Genomic DNA, 22,992 nt, shown 5'->3' with positions numbered 1-22,992 from the left:
CCTCTGGTATTGCTTTCAAGTTAGCTTTTGAGGGCTCACTTTGAAAACGGTGAGCCAGGCTAGTTAACATAAGGGTGTCTGCTAGCTTTAGAGTGTGTTGTTAGAATAATCTTGGCAGAGAGCTTTTTGCTTGTGCAATTTAACAGTTCTCTAAAGCGCAAGAGAAACCTAGGGACTGATTAAAAACTTGGAGACATAGTGGTAATGTTCCATGCCCGTAAGGAAATCGAGCAAGTTTAAAATCCTTGAGACTTGCTTCACTTCTTTTTAAAAGATTGGAGACATTTAGATAGTTCTCGTTTCCATAGTCTCCCAAAGGCCAAAATGCTATATGCCGGGAATTCATTCTGCTCCACTAGCCTTCCCCCCCACCTCCCTTTTTTTTTTTTTTTTTGTATAAAGCTGCTATTGCTGACGGTGGGCAGTAGGAGAGGTGATGTTTTTACTGCAAGGGGGTGTGAGATGTTGTTTGTCCTGGGGCCCTCTGAGGGGATAGCACAAAGCTACAAAAGGGATACAGACCCTTTTCAGGTTTAGACAAATAAGCGAGAGCCATCCAAAGCCGTGGAAAGCCAGGCTGGTTAGCTGGATCAATTCACATATGTCGTATGTTCTAGTTTCTACCAAAATAAACTTTTACAATGCTGTGCAAAGAACAAATTGCTTAGCTGCTACTTCAGTTATTTGGTGTGCAAAGGAAAACATCAGTATCACAGACAGTCTTTGTTCCATCTGACTGTTCAAAGTTACCTTTAAATTGAAACAGAAACCATGACATGTAAAATGTTGGCGATTTGTAACCTCTCAAACTATTTTAATCTGATATTTAAAAGTTCTCATTTAAAATGTGTGATCAATTTAAATTCCACCTCCTTTAAAAATAGAAGTAATTAAATATTATATCTGAGGCTAGTAATAATGCTTCAAAATTATGTACCCAGAGCCTCGACAAGATTTTTAAAACCATAATAGAACAGGATTGCTAAATTGTGTTTATTTGCTTAGTCATACGTTCTCAAGCAAGGTAAAAGGGCATTTTTTAGAATAGAGAAATAAAATCCAGTACCGAAAATCTGAGAGGGAATACCTGCTTCTGAGAGGAACAGACCTGAATCTGTATCATCCTTCTGCTTCCCGGCTTTATCTTACTGTTTGGCTTAATGCACCTCTCTCTGTCCCTTTTGTCTAGTATATTTGAAATGTATTTGCTTATTTTCCTAATAAGGTTCTGCTGTATTTACATTACTTTGCTTCAAAAGTACATTTTTAAGGATAGTATTTCTCAGTGCTCTTCCTTTCCCACCCTTCCCCCTTAATAATTCCCCTGGACTTCTGTTGCTTGGAGCAGACTTTGGCTAGCCCCAGATTCGATGTCAAAGGCCATGACCCGATGTCAGAGCAGCCCATGCTGCTGGCCTCTTCTTTGAATAATTATCTGGAGTTTATTGTGTTGAAGGGACGGGCTTGGGGGCAGCGCAGTCACCCTGGCAAACCAGACCAATGAGCTATCTGGCCAGACCACTGCCCAACAATGGACCTGTAGGTTACACAAAAAATCCAGCAGCACAAAAGATTAAATTAAAAATGGACATTTGGCCACAGAAGTTTTGTCCTTAGAATGACCAATTTTTTTCAGCCTTCTGAGTGTAGTGTTGTTTTGATACCTTTAATTGAAAGGAAAAAAGTATTATTCTAAAATTTTGCATGCAAGCTAGAATAAAACTGAAGTATTTTTCTTATCACCTTCCTCAACTGTTAGAATCGCCATACTGGATGTAGCTTAAGAAGTTATTTCTAGGTTTCTAGTCTCTGAACTTGACTCAGAACATCAAGTCACTGAATTTTTTTTTTTTCTCTAGAAATACTGTGCAATCCTAATTCTTTTAGAAACAAGAACAACCCCCCAATACTTTTATTTCTATCAATATTTTTCTTTTAAAGTGTTGAGAACAGGAATGTTGGAAAAGGATATGAAAGTATGTTCAGTATCCAGAACTAGTCAGTGAACAGTAAATGATAGTAAAACGTCCATTTTCTTTGGGCTTCCTTACCACCTCCTCTCCCCAAAAAGGACTTAAAAAGTCTGAAATCCAGATTGTGGAGTGCTGTCTCTTCTTATCAGGACTGAATGAAAGGCTGCTGGAGGTGGACTCACTGTTCTGGAGGGGTGAGGGGGGGGAAAAGTTCTTTCATGGTCTGACCTCAGATTCTTTCTTAATTTTATCTAGCCCTGACCTGTTGGCTCTGCTCTGGCTCCTTTCAAGGCCTTCGGAGCTTCACAAACATGCAGCAGCTGAAGGAAACAATGACAGGGCTTTTAGGGGTTGCAATATTACACTCTCTTGTAACCTTGGCTAAGTAGCCTGTAAACAAATGCTTTCTATGAAGCATTTGCCAGGAAGCCAAAATTTTAGCTGTGTTGATAATAGCAAACACGGCTCTCTAACACTCTTCATTTTAGGACCCTTCGTTTTGTGTTCAGTATAAGCTTCAGCTGAATGAACAGTTACCCAGAGTGTATCTCGTGTGTACAGTGTGGTCTTGGAACCTGCTGTTACAGGTTTTATACTTATCTTTAATGCTATAAATTTAGCTGGAATAGAAGAATCATATGAAGGCAAATTATCAAAATCTGAATGGGATAAATGCAGTTTGGTCTTTTGCAGAAAACTGGTTTGAAGATAGGGTTAAAATGTAATCAGGACATTAGAGTTTCTATGTATTCTTTTGAGAAGGGAAGATGGAATTATATATGGATTAGGATTTTTCATTGGCTGTGGTGTTAGTGTCGTGCTGCTTTAACCTTAGAGGGTTTTAATTATGCAATAGAATGTATTGACAATGGAATTTTTGTCCATTGTGAATATGGAAGTGACTCTATCATTCTTAGTAACTTTTCCTAAAAATTCAGTCTGTGCAATCTTGGCAATTTAAGAATGAGGTAGTTGCGTTAAAAAGTACTTCACCAGCTGCAAAGTGATTAGAAGCACATTTTTGGTTTTAGTTGTTTAACTGCTAATACAGGCATTTCATCTTTGATGCCTCTAGTTTTTCCAGCTGTGTTCACTGGAGGTGCATGAGGACACCATCTGGCAGTAATGAGGTATAACTCTACCAGATGGAACTAACCCACGTTGGCTGGAGAGATGTTCCTTCCGCTCCCCATGTCACCTTTTATCACTAGGGAAATGTCTTCAAAACAGAGCCCCCCTCCAAATAACGGTAGCTGCTACAGCAGTCACCGCAGCAAAACCTAGGTTTTCAGTGGATATGTTTCTGAGGCCAGTAAGGGTCAACCCTTTATTCTGTTGTGGAACAATGCCAGATAGTTTTATATGTTTTTGTGTATTTGCCTCAAAGTTTTAGAAGAACTGAAGAACTAAGTTTGAGACAGTATCTCAATGGAATTCCATGGAGTACACCAACATACGCTAAAACTGGTTCTGGCACGAGAAGATACCAACTCTGCAGTTGCTTTTGCCTGCCTTTGTATATGTATTTACTAGACCATTTATATTTTCCTAAGCCTTGAAAACTGGGCTCTGTATGTTTCATCCATATTTAACTAATAATATACATAATTTGAACATATTAAAACCTTAAGTTTTGGAAAAGAAAATGGGAAAATCTGAACATGAGTATTTCTGACTGACAGCTGCTTTGTAGTAGCAACTTCTCCCCTTACTGAAAGAGAAATGGAAGATTTGCACAGAAGCAAGGGTGATGGCAGTAGAAAGAATACCGAATAACTTTGAGCTGGTGCAATAAAGTGTAGATGTTCCAATGAGCAATAGAACTGCTAATAAATCAAGTCTCAATTCTTCGTGATATTTTTGCAGTTTCTCTCAGTTTGTTGTGTCCAGACAGATAAGCAGCTGTGGTTCTCGCTCCATGCTGGGAAATGAAATGATTTGTCACAAAACCAAGGTTGGAACATCTGTATGTGCTGTAGTATTTTTCTTGATGAATCTGGTTTTACAGCATTAACACCAGTAACTGCTATGAGCTTCCAGTCTGCTCTCTGAGAAAATGAACATAATCTCTAAGATTATATCTCAGGGATGTAGTAAGACAGTAAAATACACAAGTAAATCACTGTCATCTGAACTCTTACCAAGCTTCAGCTACTGTAATTAATGTTTTTTCCAACTTACAATCCATGTTTTAAATGATAGTTCAGCTTAATTTTTTTGCTCATACTTGCAGTATTTAGCTTTGCCATAGTTTTACTATAAGGTGTAGAACCTATCCATAGACTTGCAAAACAAAGGGAAGGCTCCCCCGTGTGTCTTGCTGCCGAAAGACCTATCAGGCTTGAATATGCAGGGCTCACTGCAGATTTTTATGGGAGAGTGAATGACAGGATATGGGATTCCAGAGGAGTATCACCAGGGAGCAGTGACCTACCTACAAAAACTGCCATAGGAAAATGAGGCTGATCCTAAATAGGTAGTAAATTGGTGATTTTTGGGACAGTATCTATTTTGATAATTTGAAAATAATCAATGTAAGGAGTGTTTAGCTTTTTCCTACTCTTATCTTATAGGAGAATTATTACCAGAGGCAAAATTTGTGCCTCTAGTTGGGCTATTATCCATGTGTTTTTAATACTGACAGGTTTTAGTTATAGAAAAAGGAATGTGTGAGGCAGATCCATTGTACTGTGTGAAGCTATGCCAGCTTATCACATCTAGCCTATAACATCTTTTAAGACAGTCTCTCTGTACTCCAGAGGCATTCTTGTAATAAAATTTATGAATTAGCTCTAGCATGTTTATATCAACATCAGTGCTGGCCTCTTGATTTGTACAAACAGTGTAGTTTTTGTGTCCTTTCCACCAGCTGATTTAAATAATAACAATAAAAATGCTTATTAAAAAGCTGTAGGTGCTGTGACACTTAATTTTACAACAACCTAATGCCAGCAGCACTAGAAAAATGAAACCAAAAGAAACCATATTCAACAGAAACAAATTAACTTAAAAAAATTCAGCCAGTTGGTAAATAGGCTGCAGAATAGTTCCTGTTCACCTTAGGTCTGGGAACAAGCCTTCAACCACTACACAAATGCTGGCAATTACAATTGCAAGAGAATTAATTGAAATGAGTCAGTGTTACCAGCTGTTCAGAGAAATTTTGAAAATGCAGAGGTGAAACCTTGATGTGAGTTTTTTTTTACTGAAACTGAATTTATGTGGTGAATGGGTTGAGTAAATCACCGCACCTAATTTGTTTCTGAATAGCAGTGTTCTGTGGAAAGATGTGTTACTCCTGGGTCGGTTATGAGCGTGACTGATGGCCTCAATACTTGCTTCCCTGTTTTCTGAGCCTCTCAAGCCTCCTGTTGCTGTGTAATGTGCATGGATAGCATACACTAAATTTGAGACTGTCAGCCCCCCAGGTGGGCACGCTATCCCCAGTCTTTTATCAATGATTTATGTGTAAACTATTCAGGATACCTATGCTGGTTAAAGATAAGAAAGCTCCTGAAGTTTTTTTGTCTCTCTAAGGATATGCCTGGCCTTGAATGTTTGATCCAGCTGACAAACTGCTAGATGAAAGTGTTTATGCCAAGTTTGCACTGGGATTGCCATTGAGGAGTAAATCATACCATGAGCCTGTAAACAAAACTAACAGTTTTTTAAAATGTTGTAAACAGAGGCTACTTCAGACAAAAAAAATATTTTCCGCCACTTCATAAAACAAATAGTGTGCAAGTATCTGTTGGAACTGGAGGCAGATCTTTGGCTGTTGGTTATCTTGTTTAACATATGGTGAAGCTATGATCGACATGGAACAGCATCTCAGCAGGTACTTTGTATTGGTCTTTGCTAATGTTACACCTGTAATCTGTGAAGCAAGTTTCACGTCAGTTTCTTTCGCTGCTCAGTACACTGTCTTTAAAGTTCTTTCATATTCTCCTTTTTAGATTACTATGACATTTAGGCTTTTTTAGGCCAGTACCTAATGCAGCCATCCTCTGTTGCTGTTTAAATTACAGATACCAGCAGATGGTTTTTCAACCATAGAAGCAGTAATGTGTGACAGCTTAAAAATTCTGACATCGCTTTTGGATTAAACTAGTCTTGCTACTAGTCATGATATCCTAAAGTGGAAATAACCTTGGTTTTTGGACAGTAGAAACTAAGTGAGAGACTATTTTTAAACAGGTTCTATATGAAGATAATTCTTTCTGAAACTTGTTGCATTATACAAGAGTAAGATGAATGGTATTCAACATTGTGCTTTTTCTAAATGTAGAGTATTAAAGACACCTAAAAATAAGATTAAAAAAATGTGTTTTTCTCAAAGACATTTGAATTTTTTTGGTCAGAGTTACATTTTTGCCTTTCTTCCACATCCCATTATTCTTCCTCTTCTCCCCAGTCAAGTGTTAATGAGGAATTCAGGTTTTAAAAAGAAAAAAAGAAAAAAAAAAAAAAGCAATGAGGATAAACAGACCTCACAGGCTCCTCATTCAGCTCAGCAGGGCACTAGACCTTAGCTATTCTTCATTTCACAGTGAAGATGATCAGTTCTGGGTGACCACTTTCAAAGGGCACAGAGTTTTTGAAGGTGCTCGGCAGGATGATAAATTGTCGCGTCTGTCATCCTGTGTCTTGCGGAAATGCAGCAGGGGTCTCTTCTGCAGGAACTTGTAAAGAAAAAGATAGACTGTGACACTTGGCCGGCTGGATGCTCCCTGTTTCTGTGGAATCTGTTTAAGGGTCTGCTAAATAGTACTCGAATTCAAGTTTTTTCTAAGAATGGATATGAGAATTGATTATTAGGACAACCTCCAAAGCATAATCCTAATGAAATCTTAAAGATGTCTTGATGGCCTCTTTTTTTAAATTTTGGCTTTGTTTTTGAATATTTCAGTTATGCGCTAAATATATGTATTCCTACCACAGGTTAAGAAGCCTGGGAAGGTACATGTTTCTGCTCTTCTGAGATGCATGCTGTCATTTGGCTCAACAAGTCACCATAACTTGATTTTGGTGTATTCAACTCACTTGGTACTTTTGAAGTGCAGTTATTTTTTTGGCTGGGCTCAGTGTTTTTAAATGCACCTTTCCTTCCCGTGTCTTTTGTTTTTTACAAGTTTTTAAGAGACTGCAATGATGTACATATAATATCTTACTATCTTACTGAATTTTCAGTATTAAAATTCCCATGTTTTCTTTTAGCACATGCTTAAGGTTATTCTGTGTGTTTGTGTCCCATCTTCTCCTTTTCTCTGATTGTAATTTGTTGGCTAAGAAGAATTGATGTAATCTGTTGTTAAAGTGATATTGTAAAGTGGAAAAAAAACTTCAACGCAAATGAGAATTTTACTCTAGCTTAAAAAAAATGTAATTTTTTACATTTTATTATTTATATTGTCTATTTGTGATGTTAAAGTCTATTTGGAAAATGGGAGTGGGCTCCTCTTGCCTATTCTACCATTACTATTAAACACATCAAAAAAATACTTTAATCCAAATTTAAGAGCCCTTTTTCTTTTATGCCTATATTTAGATGTTGGTAAAATAGTCTTTTAAAATAAACATACATAAAGATGTAAACTCTGCCTAGCGATACCTCAGTTAAAGCTGATGTGGTAACTACAGTGCAAAAAGATTGTCTGTTTCAAAATAAATACAAAAAGATTTTACAAAATGCATTATTATGAAATTACTATGCCGTCTTTATGGAAACATCAAATCAAGAGTTGTTAAGATTCTATGGCTGGTGCAGAGCCTGCAGAGGGAGCTAGCATACTGATGTAAACAAAAGTCCTATTTGTGGTGAAGAAATGTCAGGGATTTGTGTTCCTGTTTATTTCATGAGAGGCATGATGTCATATCTCAGCTAAAATGACAAAGAGAAAAGCTTATTTTGAGATAGGGTAATATTGTGGTACTTTAGGGCAAGGAAGAAAGAAATAAACAAGATCAGCATGGGTATGTAACACCTGAACCTTCTGAAAATCTTACTAGAAAGAAATAGGTTCCTGACAATAGAAGAGGAGATTATCCGAATACCTACATCAGTACTGGGGTGAAGTTTAGCTGAGCCCAGAAGAACTTGTAGCTAGTGTTACTAGTAGCAAATGCTACCACCTTGCAAATCATCATTGCATGGAAGTGGTTTGTTGCAAATAGCATTGCAAGGGAGTAGGCTGCACTCCTAACCACTTGTGGGTACCCCACGCCATCTCCACTTACAGAAAGCTCCTTTCTAACTCATTTCTCTGTAGTAATTTTTCACTTGGATCAAGGGCATTAACAGAACTGAGAGAAGCAGCAAACTGCAATATGGCTACCCAAAGACATGACCAGAGAAAGGGAAATAGTCAGACCCTTCAAGCTAGAAAGAGTGACCCTCTAAGAATGCCAGGACCAGCTTTCAAGAAAACACATGGAAATGGAAGTTGTTAGTCAAAGGCATTATTAACAATCACTGTTGTTTCACAGTGTATCTGGTCTTGGAACCTGGAACCAAAACATTTCCCATTTCTTTGCTGGGTCCTGTCTTCCTGCCTTTGCTTTGATTGCCCTGCTCCATTACAGCCTGCTTATCCAGAAATAAATGTTAGTTTCCATGGACCTCATGCTGTTTGTTTTAACAAATCTTTATTATAATCTGAAAGCACTTTCAATATGCTGAATCATCCTATTAAATCTAGCTCTGTAGCTGTGAAGGTGTGATTTTCTTACAGATAAAAATATGGTATTTATCCTACTTGCACTGATTTCTGACAAACTTCCATTTCAAGCTATTGGAAGCAAGACAGGGAGATATGTGACTGATTCTGGGCAAAGATTCAGGGAAATTCGCAGCGCTGGAGAAAAGACAGGCTTCTAGGCATCCAGCCCATTCATCAGTCTGCTGATTGTAGCAGACAAGTTTTGAACCAAACTTGCAGGAGAATCAAGTTACCTCACTATCTGTACAAGTCTGAAAGTCCTCATTTTTTTACTTGAGTTTAATTATTCATTTTTCTCTTTGTGCAGATCCTAGAAGAAAGTATCATGTAAGGCTGCTGGCATATAACAGTATGGAAGAAGGTTATCAGGCAGACCAAACAGTCAGCACTCCAGGATGTGTCTGTAAGTGTTGTAGGTGCATGAAGAATTTATTAAGAGCTGAGTTGTTTCAAGGTCCCATCCACTCTGTGTTTTTAACCTATAAATAAGCAATTACTTTAGTGTCAAACAGAGAACCGGAAAAATTGTGTCTTAGACAAATACTATTCTAGTCATCCTGCAACTGAGACAGTCTCCTGTGTTCATGAACTGCAGCTGAGGAAATAAGATGGCTACCAAGCACATTTTCCTTCCCCATTGAATTGTCTGCATCATCTAACCAGTGATGTATCATGTATCTTATAAGAGATTTATCTGTCTCCCTTGTCTCTGTTTATAGTTTTGACTTTGTTTTTGACTAAACAAGTGGGACTGGAGAAGTAATGTGTGACATGTATTAGGTTAGAAGGGATCTTTAATAGCTTTAACCAGATTCCTGGGTCTGAATACCAGGTAGTGCTGGGTAGGGTGGATTTAAATCTAAACCTGTGGGCTCAGACCTGTCTCTTAATCTTGCTGTTATCTGTATACAGTTCATTAAATAATTCATGCTCCTTTTTTGTTTTAAATAGCTGTCCGTGATCGCATGGTGCCACCACCACCACCTCCTCACCACCTCTATGCCAAAGCTAACACTTCATCTTCTATCTACCTTCACTGGGGAAAGCCTGCCTTTACATCTGCACAAGTCATTAACTACACAATCCGCTGCAACCCAGTGGGGCTGCAGAATGCTTCTCTGGTTCTCTACCTTCAAACGTAAGTGCAATGCTACTAATGAGTCTTGGTTTCCCATTTCCAGATCCTTCCCCCTCAATTTCTACTCTTCCTGCCCTCTCTTATTTGCCTTTTACTGTAACAACTTTTATCTCCCTTAGAGGACTGTGTTTTGCTCAGTGGCTGCTAGTTCTGTTTCTTGGGTTGTTTAAGATGTGTTCATAGAACAGCTTAATTCTCTGCCTGTGATCCTTGTGGTGGCTCCCTGGATGAGTTCCGGAATTTTTAATTACTTTTTAGCTGTCTAAGTTGAATTTAATTTTAAGGTCTTCTTCAACCAAACAAAAAGGAATACCTATTTTATAGGTAGCTCATCTGGACAAAGACGGGACTTAATCCAGTGTCTGATTCTAAGACTGGAAACGAGGTTTTGAGGGGTTGAGCATGTTATTGTGGGAATGCCACATTCCTGAGTGCGTGGCACCCTGCTGAGAGAAAGCTGAGTAGCAGCTACAGGTTGCTTTTCAGAGAAGCAATTCATGAGCCACAGAATGGCAGAACAGGGAAGAAATTGTGCCCAGGCTTGGTGTTCAACTCTGTCCAGGTGGTATGGGAGCAGAAGACTTTGCTCCATTGTGACTGTCTATGTTGAGGGCCATGGTGCTGTTGAGGGAGCTACACACGTGTGGATTCCCTGAATACTTGGGTTTACTCAGTACTTCTAAATAGGAAAAATGCTGTCTTAAAAGATAGTTTCCATCCTAGTATTGACGGTTTTCTCTTCAAAGAACACATCCTCTGCTGTATAACTCCTGACTTCACGATTAGACACAGTATAATCACCATGTAAAATTCTTAGTGTGCAATGTGGAGCATAGCAATGAATGCTGCTTTTTGTGATAGGATGAGACTATTGCAAATATTGGTGACTGCCTTTGCAGTACAGAAGATGAAAATACTAAATGAGATTTAATAAAGCAATATCTGTAGAGTAACACCATTTTAAATTGAGATTTAATCTCAACTTTTTTTTAATGTATCTCTCTCTATATATCTATATCTATATATATCTTGGTTTTATAACCCGGAATTAACCCTGGTATATATGAAAGATTTCCCCCCGCCCCCAGAATCAAAATAAAGTGGACTGTCTACAATTGACTTTGTGATCAAATAGTTAACTGCAATATTACAATAAATATAATCAATTTTACAATTAATAAATTACCAAATATGACTACAGGATGAGTAGGGAACATTCATATTCTACAGAGATACCCTAAACATGAGGTGATAGAGGCCATAAGTGGAAGGGTAAGTTGTACAGATAGCCTGTGTCTGTTCTGTGAACTGAGAAGCAGATCCAGGAATGAATCTGCTGGAGCCACCAGCATGTGCCTTTTCAACTGTGGTGCTGGTTGTAGTTTCAGTGTTACTCCAGCTTGAAGCATAGTGTCCTATGGACAAATGTGGAACGAGCTGAGTTTGGGTTACCTACGGGTGATCTGAGCAATAATGTCAGACTTGCTTGTGCATCAGCTGTCCAAACAACCTTTATAAAAACTTGAGCTCCAGTCAACTGACATCCTCCCAAGAGCTCCAGGGTTAGTACAGTTACATTTCCAGGTAGAAAGTGCAGATAAACCACATGTCTGGACTTGAACTGCTTTGTCTTGTGTTGAACTGACAGTAAGAATCCACTCACAGTAACTAAGAGATATCATTTGAGTTTGGGATCGTCAAGTCAAATGCTGCTGTTAAATTTATTTTATTCCTTCATCTGTACACTCAGGTCAGACACTCACATGTTAGTTCAAGGTCTTGAGCCAAAAACCATGTATGAATTTGCAGTTCGGCTGCATGTGGACCAGCTCTCCAGTCCCTGGAGTCCAGTAGTCTACCATACTACCCTTCCAGAAGGTAAGGCACTAGGAGAGGACCACACGGTTCTAAAAAGAAAGCTCTGTAAACTAAATGGCCTGAAAATTGCCTAATAATTTTAAGCTGTCTGTAGGAGAGAGAAATACTTTCCTGAGATACAGATATTGCTCTTCTTGGTGAGAGAGAGAAAAATGCTGTAAGGAAAATCCTTGTTTTGGAACTGTGAAATTCTTTTCCAAAATCTACCTAAAATCAGCAACAATTTTTATATAAAATGTGATGTACTTACACCATTAGCAACGATTGAATGGAAATAACTTGAATAAAAAATGCAAAATATGTACTGAAGAGGCATGGCTGATTCATAGACATTATGAAAACATATTTTTAAAACCAGAAGCTTTAGAAACTGTAAGAATATTACACATCTACTGCCCTAGCTGCTGGTTTGCTTTTCTGTCGGCTTGGTCAGTGAAAATCAAAAACTTGAGTTTCATGTTCTCAGCATTGCGGTGTTTGGGATGTACCTGTTCAGAGGGCAATGATACGAAAAATACGAAATTTGCTTTTACAAAATTGAAGCTATTGACCAGATTAGAGTTAACAGGCAAGTTTCTCTTGAGGAGCAGTATGTGTTTGTTTATATGTTGTTTATCTGGGATGTAGCAGTAGCCATTAGATCGGCACATCAATTTCTTTCTGAACAATTTAATTGCATGTAAATTAGGTTAGCCTAATAGCATTGTGTTACTGTTCTCACAGCACCATCTGGCCCTCCAGTGGGAGTGAAGGTGACTTTGATAGAGGATGATACTGCTTTGGTTTCCTGGAAGCCACCTGATGGTCCCGAAACAGTTGTTACACGATATACTATCCTCTATGCCTCCAGGAAGTCTTGGATTGCTGGGGAATGGCAAGTGTTGCATAGGGAAGGTAAATTAAAATCGTAAACCTAGGAACTGGACAAACAGTGATGCTACTTATAAGATGCTTTGTACTTTCAGATCCCTTGGACTACAGTAAGAAAGGAATTAATGTAAATGTTCACATAAAAGTTATAATTAGTTAAAAAACCAATTAATACTCAGAAGGCGAGGGAGAGGGTCTGTCTGTTGCTTTGGAGTTTCATGTGCACGTGAACCAAAATGTCTCATAAATCCAGTTACATCCATCTTAGTTCTGTTGTAACCATGATTGGATGGTTTCATTTTGTAAATACACTGTTTCAAATCTGAAGTCTCTGAGATGCCTTTCTGTCCAGAAATAAATTTATATATGTTGGCTGTGTGGGTTTATATGTTTCTTTCAATCACTGCCAATCCAGTTAGCTCAGTTTGCTTAATCAACTTTCCCCTACTCCCAGTAAATTGCTCTGCAAATTAAATTTAACTCTCTGGCTCTACTCTGCTGCTGAGCCCCAGCTAGCTAATCTAACAGTAACTCAGGTATGGTGATATGAACTGCAGTCACATCTTTGTGATTAGATGTAGATACAGTATAAATTTTTATAGGCACTTTCCAGAATAATACTACGATTTGAAGAGCTGCATCAAGAACAGATTTCTACTATAACTAGAAAAAAAGAAAAAGACATTTACTGTTCAGTTGTTATTCAAAACAGACAGAGGCAGTTCAGAATATATAATGTTCTAATAATCTATTAAACCAGACAGGGAAGCTCAGCGTTACAGAGTAAAGTCATGTGCTTGAGTAGCTTATTTAAGAGGACTGCCCAGGAAGAGTTACTATTTTGTTGTTTCATGGCTGAAAGCTTAGTTGTCAGCAGAGGGTGAGGCTTTAAATTTTCTGTGAAGAAAATTCATAGAACTTGAGTTTGCACTCAAGTGTTTATATGAGTATGCACTCATAGAGGACAACTTGTTTTGCCGTCGGTGAGGGTGAACTGTTTTAGTTCAAAGACGGTGGTTGCCCTTTGTGCTGCTCCTGAAGAGGGGATGAAGGACCAACAGCCATTTTGAAAGGTGGAAGTGCTGGACCAGAATGGTATTTGTCAGGCTAGTCTCAAATAGAATGGTCAGCTGTGAAGAATAACAGTAAAATGACAATTAATCTTAAGCAAAATTTGTGAAAAATAACTAGTCTCTGAAATATCAGTGAGGTCTAACTGTAGGGGGAAGATTGAGCCATGGTTTTTTGCTATTAAAATTGTTCAAAGAACCATTGCTATAAAGTTGTCCCATTAAATTGTTGAAAGAAACAGTGATGTAAAGGTGTCATACTAAAGGACCAATTTAATTTTTACTCAGTAAAAAACCCTGCAGATTTAAATTCACAGGCAGCTTATATTTGAAGAATAAATCTTGTCATTCTGGTGATGATACGCTGTATTTGTCGTATGCAGCAAAGTGGCTGAATTGCTATCAGGTATATACCTCAGCTCAGCCATGGCTGTGAAACAGAGCAGCGTCTCAAATAGTATTTTACCATAGATATTTTGGATGAGGGGATGGCAATAACAGTAAACATTTTCATGTGTTCCCATACTGACAGTGTTGGAGGGAATGAGCAAATGCAGAGCTGTAAATCTCAGTGTATTGCTATGTCCATCAATGCTAGAGTCACTAATTTTGTATTTTGACAGATATATTAGGATTTGAGGCATGGCATGGAATTTGGGCATCTTAACATGTTAGGACAATCTGTAGTGCTCTTAGTTAAAGTACAGATGGAAAAGTCTGTGAAAGAAAATTGGTGTGTAGAAGTAGAATTGGGCAAATACTGTGATAGTCCCATGACAGTCCTTTCATATGTAATTTGAGGTAGAAGCAGGGTTTGGGTTTTTTAATGCATTTATTTTGATAAGATCAGCTAACCTCATGCAATAAATAGCATTGTTTTGTCTTGACACTAAACTTGTTCTGCAGAAGATTTGTGAAATCTTAACCCCATTCCTTTCCCATACCTCCAAAGACACCCTCCCCCAAATAAAAAGATTTAAAAACCCCACCAAACCAAAACAAAAAACCACAAAGCAACCCTACCACCTATGAAAGTCCTAGCATGGGCTTTAGTTTACGCACACAAATTTCTACCAATCCGCAAAGTTAAAAAACAAAACCCTCTAATTTGTCTGAGTTTTTGTGTTAGACATGGCAGAATTAGAAAATAGAACTGCAGTTTGTTGTGGATTCATGATGTGAGTTATCATCCAGCCACCTCTCCCCTTTTCCCGAGTTCTCTCCAAGTGGATCAGAAGTTACAGCCTCTACACAATTGGCGTGCAGTAAATCAGTACAAAGTGCTTGGTTGCTTTAGCAATGCAGCAGATTTGAAAGGAGCTGGTGGGAAAGAGCCTGTAATATTGACATGTGACCTTTCGCCCTTGCTGGTGCTAAATATTACAGCTCCTTTGGTTACAGATACGTCACATTTTACTTCAAATGCTTTCAGCTAATGGGTGGGGTTTTTTATGGAAGAGCTGAAATAGCTTTTGAAGTAGCTTCCCTTTTGCCAAATGTATAATCTTTTCTGTCAACAAAACAACCTTATATTTTATGCGCTCCCATTATACTATAAATTCTAACTTCTGAAACTGATTTGAAAGGTTGAAATTTAGACTTAAGTCTGAGAAAGTGAATGGAATATGTGAAAGAGAACAAGGGATAGATTTGGTCCTGTAACTGTCACTTTAAGAAAAACAATATAGTTCTGTGGTAGGAAGAAACACAGGCATTTTAGAAAGGAATTGGAATTTTAAGCTGCAGTCTGCGGTCCCTGGACAGGCAAAGCTCTCATTGGCTTTGATAGGAGTTTTGCCTCTCTAAGGACAATACGACTGAATCCTATTTATGTTCTTAATCTGGTTTTCCTGCCTTCAGGGACTTTAGGAAATGAATCCTTAGCATGTGAGAGAGACATTTTCTGTAATATTTTTAGTAGCACAGCTTAGATGCACAGTAATCAAGGAAGCCTACGCAGGCCTAAATAGGGTTTAATTTTATTTTAAAAGCATGGTATAATGTACTCTTCCAAATCTGTCCTGTTTATTTAACTGACTAGACCTGAAATTTGATAAACTAAACCTGAATTATTTTGTTATGACAATTTTCATTTGCATTCATAGTACAGTGCATCTAGGAGAGGCGCATGGATTAGTATATGAGAGGTCTAACATTCTGCTTTCTCCTGCCTGAAAGTCTGGTTAATGCTCGGAGCATTTCCTCACAGACACGATCACAACACAAACACCATCATGCTGAAATGCAGCTAGCGCTAGATTTAGGATTAGTATGCTGTGTCTCTAATGTACAAGTATGCTATGTAGCTAATACTTGACTCTTGGTTTTGAACTATACTGGCACTTCACAGTGTGCTATGTTCAAGCAGTATAGGGAGAAAGGACAGAAGGGACAAGCAGGCAACCCTGGTCTTCATTCTGTACCCTGTATATGCAGGTTAGAACATCTGAAAGTGACCACAGTCCTCAAACAAGATTTGGAGGTGGTATTGGAAAGAAAGCGTAGGTCCCAATGTCTAAATCTCAGTCTGTTCCCACAGATTTTGTCTAACTGGAACTGTTTATCTAATCTTTTCATAGGAGCAATGACCATGGCTTTGCTGGAAAACCTTGTAGCGGGAAATGTCTACTTGGTCAAAATAGCAGCCTCCAATGAGGTGGGAGAAGGACCCTTCTCAAATGCGGTAGAACTTGCTGTGCTGCCAAAGGAGACATCGGAGTCTAATCAGAGACCTAAACGCTTGGATTTGGGAGACTCCACAAGTCAGTATCAATGTTTTGATTACTGCTGTCACAAGTACCAGGAAAAAAGATTGCTGTTTGCTTCAGCTTGTAACCACTTCCTGGATAAACTGTTCTGTTTTCTGTGAGGCAGTCCTAACGGGGTAGCATTTTCTTCTAAATGAAACCATTTTGGAATTTTTATCTGAGTTCAACTCAGAACTGGTTTAATTCTTTTGCTCAGAAGTTGGAAGTTTGCCTTTCAAATGAGAATCCATAACTGTTTTGAATTTTACATCAGTATCAACTTTGCAGCCACTCTTCTAAGGCACTTCCTTTAAGTCCTTTATTTGACTTGAGATACCAGTAGAACTGGGTCAGTTAGAACCAGACAGCCCAGCAGAGATGAGATGGCATCTCAAATAAATCCGTTGAAATTTGCTGGTTCCTGGTATTCCAGCAACCCAAATCAACCTGTCAGTCAGTGATATACCAGCACATATTTTCATGAAAGAAGTCAGCCCTGCTTGCAGCTCTTTGGGGAAAACTATGTGTTGCCTTGTGGAAATTAAGGTAACATCAGTGGTTTCTTCATAGAAGAATGGAAGAACACATTGTCTTTGTCTGACATAGAACACGATTTATCTTGGTGACTTGTTATAGATTTTAAAGCTGTTTGGGGAGACAAGAGCTAGTAATTATTCAAGTACATGAACCTTTTAACCTCTCCTTGTTGCTACACATTGAATTGTGATTAAAACATAGGGATTTTTCTTGCTTGGGTTTTCTCCCTTCCTGGAGTTCAGTTATATTTTGGCCTGAATAAGCAAATAGAGTCATGCCCTCAGGATTAGGTTAATAGACATATGATGTCAAAGCAGAAACCAAAGTGACCCCTCCTAGGTGACAGTGGCTGGAGTTCTCCAAGCCTTTTCCCTTTGTTGTCTGGTAGCACCCTGTTAAGGAAAGGGTTGGAGAGCGCTCCTCTGCTCCCTGTTGTAGGCCACTGAAGAGGCTATGGTGTGGGGCAGTCCCTTCTTCCCCTCCCACACCAGGACTGCATACAGTCCTCTGTTTGGTCTGCAAGTTTTATTTTCAAAAGTGTCAAAATGTATGACAGAGAAGGTCTGGAAATCTCATTAAAAGGAAGCATTTGTCTCTGTGGTTGTGACTATAACCCTATTAACTTCCTGACAGGGAGCAGGGGGTAACTCTTCTTATTTAACTGAGCCTTTCGGTGTTCTTTTTTGCTATAGCTTATTCTGACTACTACCATCTGGACCAAAAATCAATGACTGGCATTGTTGTCGGGGTTTGCATAGCCTTGACCTGCATCCTTATCTGCATCCTGATCTTAATTTATCGCAGTAAAGCCAGGTATGTTTTTGTTCTTGAAGGCTGAGTTCTTTCTTAATGCTCTGATTCTTGGGACGTGCCACCTTTCTCAAGAGCGCTAGGTTCTCTGAAGTACTCTGTCTCTTCGCCTGTTCCTACCAGCAGTGGAAACAAAGCACTTTGTTGGCTCTTCCTACTCTACCTGAGCCCCTTCTCCAATGAAAAGAAGGAAGAACCCATGGAGTGAGTCAGTGGTGCTTTGACAACTAAGCATGAGGCATGTTTCCAAATAAAAAAAACCCCTCTTCTGAGTCAGATAAGCGTGCTGCTTTACATCATCTGCTCTTCCTGCTTAACCCTTCAGCCTGCCTAGACCTCATTTGCAAGGCTTTAACCTTCTGGTGTTGCTGGACAAGAGGAACTCTGACATAAAACAGGGCTATGATGCAGTTTCTTTGCAGTGGTGCAAGCCACCATCTGTCTGTCTTGTCATCAGCTGCCATGGGGCATAAACTGGCCCAGTGACTCTGCCCACAACTTTGGGATCAGAACAAATATAAGTTACTTGAAATAATAAATTACAAAATTGTCTGAAAGTACATTTTAGTAACAAGGGCTTTTTAGCATACACGCAGGAAAAAGTAAAGATTGGGAGGCAGTCTCTGTGTAGCATAGTAGAAAGGTCTTAATATCATTGGTGGTTATTTCCTCCAAGTAGTATTACTAATCATGACAATTCCTGTCTGCACATAAGCCTGTAGCCTACTGTGTATGATTAACTGGAAGCGTTACGTTATTTTTATGACAAGCAACAACATTTAAGTTCCATGAGAGTTAGGGGTATCATAATACAAAACGTAAAGGCCAAGAATATACCAATATTACTTGATTAATAATAGCTTCGAAGTTTATCCTTGATTTTTTTGGTTTTTTTCTTCCTGTGGGTCAATTTTATTCCTGTTTAACATTGTGTAGGAAAACATCTGCTCCTAAACCTGCGCAGCAAAGCGCTGACCAGCTGTCACATACCAGCATCTCATTAGCCAGTGCTAATGAGGTGGAGAAGAGTACTCAAGGAATTGCAGAGAATGAAGAATCCTTACTGCCAATGATAGTGGGAAACAGCTTCATTGATGCTAAGGTACTGTGAGCTTTACTCACTCCCAAAACAGAAATCTTTCTTTAGAATTCATTGCTGTAACAATTATCAAAAGTAAAATATGTACACTACGAATCCACAGAAGGGTTTTTTAATGGGACAAGCACAAGTTTGGTGATCCAGGGTCAAATTTTCAAGATTTCTCTTAAAGTTCAGCCCGAGGTCTGATTCAATGCACTTGTCTTACATTGTACTCTGCAGATTGTGGAGTTTGGCTCTGGCACAGCATCAAAGGGTAAAAGCTCCATGGGCTTAGGGCTGCGAGGTGACCTCTGCCAGTCCAAGGAGATAGGTGAGAGAGTCCTTGTCAGCACCTAGTTCAGTAAGTGCCTGTGCACAATCTAGTCAAGTATGACAATAAGCAGGTGTTAAAGAAAATACTATTTTTCTGTGTGTTCACTGGTAAGACAAGGTTACATTTTATAAACCCATATTTGGTCAAATTGTAAATTAATCTAGATGGCAGGATTTATCAGTGGATGTGTAGAATCTTACAGTCCGGGAGTCCAGTGTGACAAACCCACACTGGCCTTAGTTTCACATGTAGACATACTGATTTAAGCCTTGGCTGTACACACTGCAAACCTGAATGGAGCCGCTCCCTGAGGATATATGCAAGAGCTGGGAAGCAGAAATGGACCCCAGTACCGGCACAGACACCAGGTCTCTGAATAGTCACATTCAAAGCAGTAGTGCAAGAGCAGTGGCTGGAATATTTTGCTGTGTGTTTGTAGTATTATAGCTGTTGGGTGTGGCCTGTGGGCTTACCAGATTTAGTGGATCTGGTCTTGGCTTGTCTCAAGCAGTAGATGAATACCAGACCACAAAAACATGACTGAGCACTAAGACTTCATTCATCTTCCTTTTTAGTATGGAGTCAATAGGTAGGAAGAGAAAAATATTTTCAAATACCTTAGAAATTTAATTTGTTAAAATAAATGTCTATGTGTCTCCCTCTATTTTAGGGGGGATCTGATCTGATTATTAACAGCTATGGGCCTGTCACGAAGGCTAACTGCAAGAAAAGGTGGCTGTTCTTCCAAGATACTAAAAAGGTGAAGACTGAGGAGGTAATTGGTCTAACGGGCAGAGATGCGCAATCTTTACTGTAATACCCTGTGTTTGCAAAGGAAGATATGTAGTTTTCTATTTATGGAAAAGCATAATTAGTGGTCTAAGTTTTAATTGGATAGTTTCAGTTGTGTTAAGGTTGATGGTGTTTTACCTTGTAGTAGAGTCTTGTGGAAGTTTCATTTTCTGTCCCAAGCTGTCAGATGCTGTAACTTTTTATGGTTAACCGATTGCTTTCTTGTCTGTGCCCTTTCATCTGTGAGCAAACGGATTTCTGTGTACTAGGTTTATACATAGCATCTTCAGTACTACATCTGCAGAGACTTTGTATAAATGGAAATGGAAATTAAATATATATTTATAAATAAAAATAATATGCAAATATAAAGAATCCCCTCCTACCCTGACAGCTAAAACTTTGCTGAAGAGGGAAATTAAATGATTTGCCCAAAGTACTCAAGAAATTGAGAAACTGAGTAAAAATGTCTGGCTTCTGAAATTGTTGTTCTGGACACATTTGCTATTTGGATGAGAAAAACAACAGTTTAAAACTGAAGTGTTAAAGCAAATCCTGAACATTATCATGCAAATTCACACCTATGAGGCATCTAACTAACGTTTATTGAATTGTAACTTGTATTGTGCTCTTGTATGTTTAAGGAATAGGAAGTCTTGATAGCCATGTTGTAAATCTGTATTCCAAAATAATTCCAGAAGCAGCTGCATATTTCTGATGCCTCTATAAGTATTTACTACCACCCAAGGAGTAATGCTTAAAGAGTATGCATGAAGGGATGGGAGAGAGCTCTACCAAGTATGTTTTTAAAATACTATTCAGGTCTCTCCAGTGAAATCATTCTTGATTAGCCATGCTTAGCTAGAAGGGATTATTTCATCTATTATGGAAGAGAAAAGTATAAGCAAGACTTGAGATTTGATTCTTTTTAACCTCCTGCAGGAAAGCCCAGATTGTTCTGAGGCAATACTGTTAGAGGCACTGTGGTGGAATAGGAGATAGGAAATGCAGTAAAAAATCGAATTATGGCTCAGCTTTTCAGAGGCCGAACAACGTTTTTCTCTCTGCTTTCTATGTAGCCCCAGAGAAGATTTGTCCAGGCAGTGTGTCTGTATCAGCCAGGCACCACTGTGCTGATCTGTGAGGATGACTCCCCCAGCTCTCCTGGCCAGCAGTCTAATTTCCAGGTGCCGTTCAGTATTGTTGCCGATACGGAGCATTCGGCCAACAGCGAAGGAAGCCATGAGACTGGTGACTCTGGAAGATACTCGCACGAGTCCAACGATGAGATACACCTCTCCTCTGTGACAAGTGCCACCCCTCCCACTACCAGTCCTTTTGTAAGCAGTGACTTGGACACAGACATGATGAGCCCCGTCATAAGTAACTGCACAGAGTCTCCTCTGCCGTTTGCTACTGACCAGACTCCTACCTCACCTCTTCAGATACACTCTGCGGTGCAAAACTGACATCCTTAGGGCCACACCAGGCATTCTTGCAGTGTATGTCTGTTCGAAGGACAATGAACAGGGAGCCAAAGTTTTATTGTGGAAAGCCTGACTAACCTAACAGGTGATCCCATATTTCTGTTGAATGTTTTTTTTCTTCTTTTTTTTTTTTTTGTTTTTTTACAACTCACTCATTTTGAATGTTCAGTGGTCAACAAATGTGAAAGGACAGTGAAGATTTCTGACTAAAGTTAAAAATATATCACTGGAGCAAAGGGAAGGCTGTTGGCCCTTTTGCTGACTATCTACCTCAGTTTGCCGAGAGGTGAACTTTGAATGACGACTGCTTTACCTCATTTGTGTTCTAGTTGGTCTCAGCTATGGAACTGATGATACTTCCTAGTAGTGTTGTTTTATTTTGGGTTTGTTTGGTTTGTTGTTTTTTTTTTTTAGTTGTGTGTAGAATATGTGTGTGTGTGCACATGCGTGCGCTCAGTGATCAGGGAGTTGTATAGGTAGGTGAACAAGATTGTTTAGCTGAAGCTCTGTCTTTAAAAAGAAGGAAACCTCAGAGTATAAAATGTAATGATTTAATGTGGTTGACATAGAGGATGTTAAAAGCTGGGAAAACTGGAGTTGGTACTTCCAGGTATACAGCCACATGAAATCTTTGGTACCTCTTGATTTCTCATAACCCCAGTAAGCCTAGGACAGTGCCTTTCCCCCAGAAACTTGTGCCAGCAACTGCTGACAGGAGGTATGCTATATCCTTGGTGCTCTGGGACGTGTTGGGTTCCCCACAGTGACAAGTGTTGCCCCCTTATTGACAGTTAATGCTAAAAAGCGTGGTAAAATGAAGAAGTATTCAACATTTCCAGTTTGGCTCTGCCCGAGAGTCATGGAACAGATAATAATGCTGAGTATTCCAGTATCACAGTACTTCTTAGCAATGGTGCCTTGCCGTATATATTATGAAATTACTGATTTGCCTTATGCCTTTTTAGTATTCATAAAGTTGCTTTGGAGTACAGAAAGATGCCTTAAATGCTTCTTAGATGTTTTAAGTAAACTGTATCATGAGTTTATAGTTCATTTTTACCCAACTTTGCATGCTGATAAGCACTGCTAGCATCATAGTATGTCTCAGAGCTATTGTTAGGATGCAACCCTGCTCCTTGGCTTTGCCTAGTGGGCTGTTAGCCAGGAATTTTAGCTCAGGGAGTGACTTTACCCAATGTCAATTTACCTTATGCCAATCTAAAACTCTGATTAGGCTACCATGAGAAATAAAAAAGCCAGAGCTTTAGTTGAAGAGTCTGTTGAAAGAGGTGAGTACTGCTACTGCCTTGAACCCATGCAATTCCTGTTTTATACTACCTCCTTTAAAAGTTATTCTAGTGTTTTTTGGGGTTTGTTGTTGTTGTTTTTTTCCTGTACTCAGGGAACAGTTTGTTACTTTTGAGCTGCCTCACGGAAACGTGGAGCAAACTGACAGGGTATCATGTTTTGTTTTTTAATAGGAGAGAGGGAGAGAGAAGGAGGAGGTTGGAATCATCCAATGTTATAAACTTGCCTGTATCTATATCCAGTCCTCT

General features: G+C 39.0%; 1 protein-coding gene across 1 annotated transcript in view; it reads left to right on the top strand.

Moving 5' to 3' along the window:
• Window positions 1-22,928, top strand: part of PRTG (protogenin) — a 51,674-nt gene extending 28,746 nt beyond the window's left edge. The window contains exons 11-19 of the mRNA XM_009695266.1: window positions 9,000-9,095; window positions 9,644-9,830; window positions 11,581-11,708; window positions 12,432-12,602; window positions 16,228-16,410; window positions 17,625-17,745; window positions 18,679-18,844; window positions 19,828-19,932; window positions 21,029-22,928. Coding sequence (XP_009693568.1) covers window positions 9,000-9,095; window positions 9,644-9,830; window positions 11,581-11,708; window positions 12,432-12,602; window positions 16,228-16,410; window positions 17,625-17,745; window positions 18,679-18,844; window positions 19,828-19,932; window positions 21,029-21,418 — 1,547 coding nt within the window. The 3' untranslated portion in view covers window positions 21,419-22,928. The remainder of the gene's footprint in view (window positions 1-8,999; window positions 9,096-9,643; window positions 9,831-11,580; window positions 11,709-12,431; window positions 12,603-16,227; window positions 16,411-17,624; window positions 17,746-18,678; window positions 18,845-19,827; window positions 19,933-21,028) is intronic.
• Window positions 22,929-22,992: the final 64 nt, after the last annotated feature.

The sequence above is a fragment of the Cariama cristata genome, unplaced genomic scaffold, assembly GCF_000690535.1.
Source record: "Cariama cristata isolate BGI_N322 unplaced genomic scaffold, ASM69053v1 scaffold21462, whole genome shotgun sequence".
NCBI classification, from domain to species: domain Eukaryota; kingdom Metazoa; phylum Chordata; class Aves; order Cariamiformes; family Cariamidae; genus Cariama; species Cariama cristata.
The sequence above is the reverse complement of the archived record's forward strand: the minus strand, read 5'-3'. Positions and strand labels throughout refer to the sequence as shown.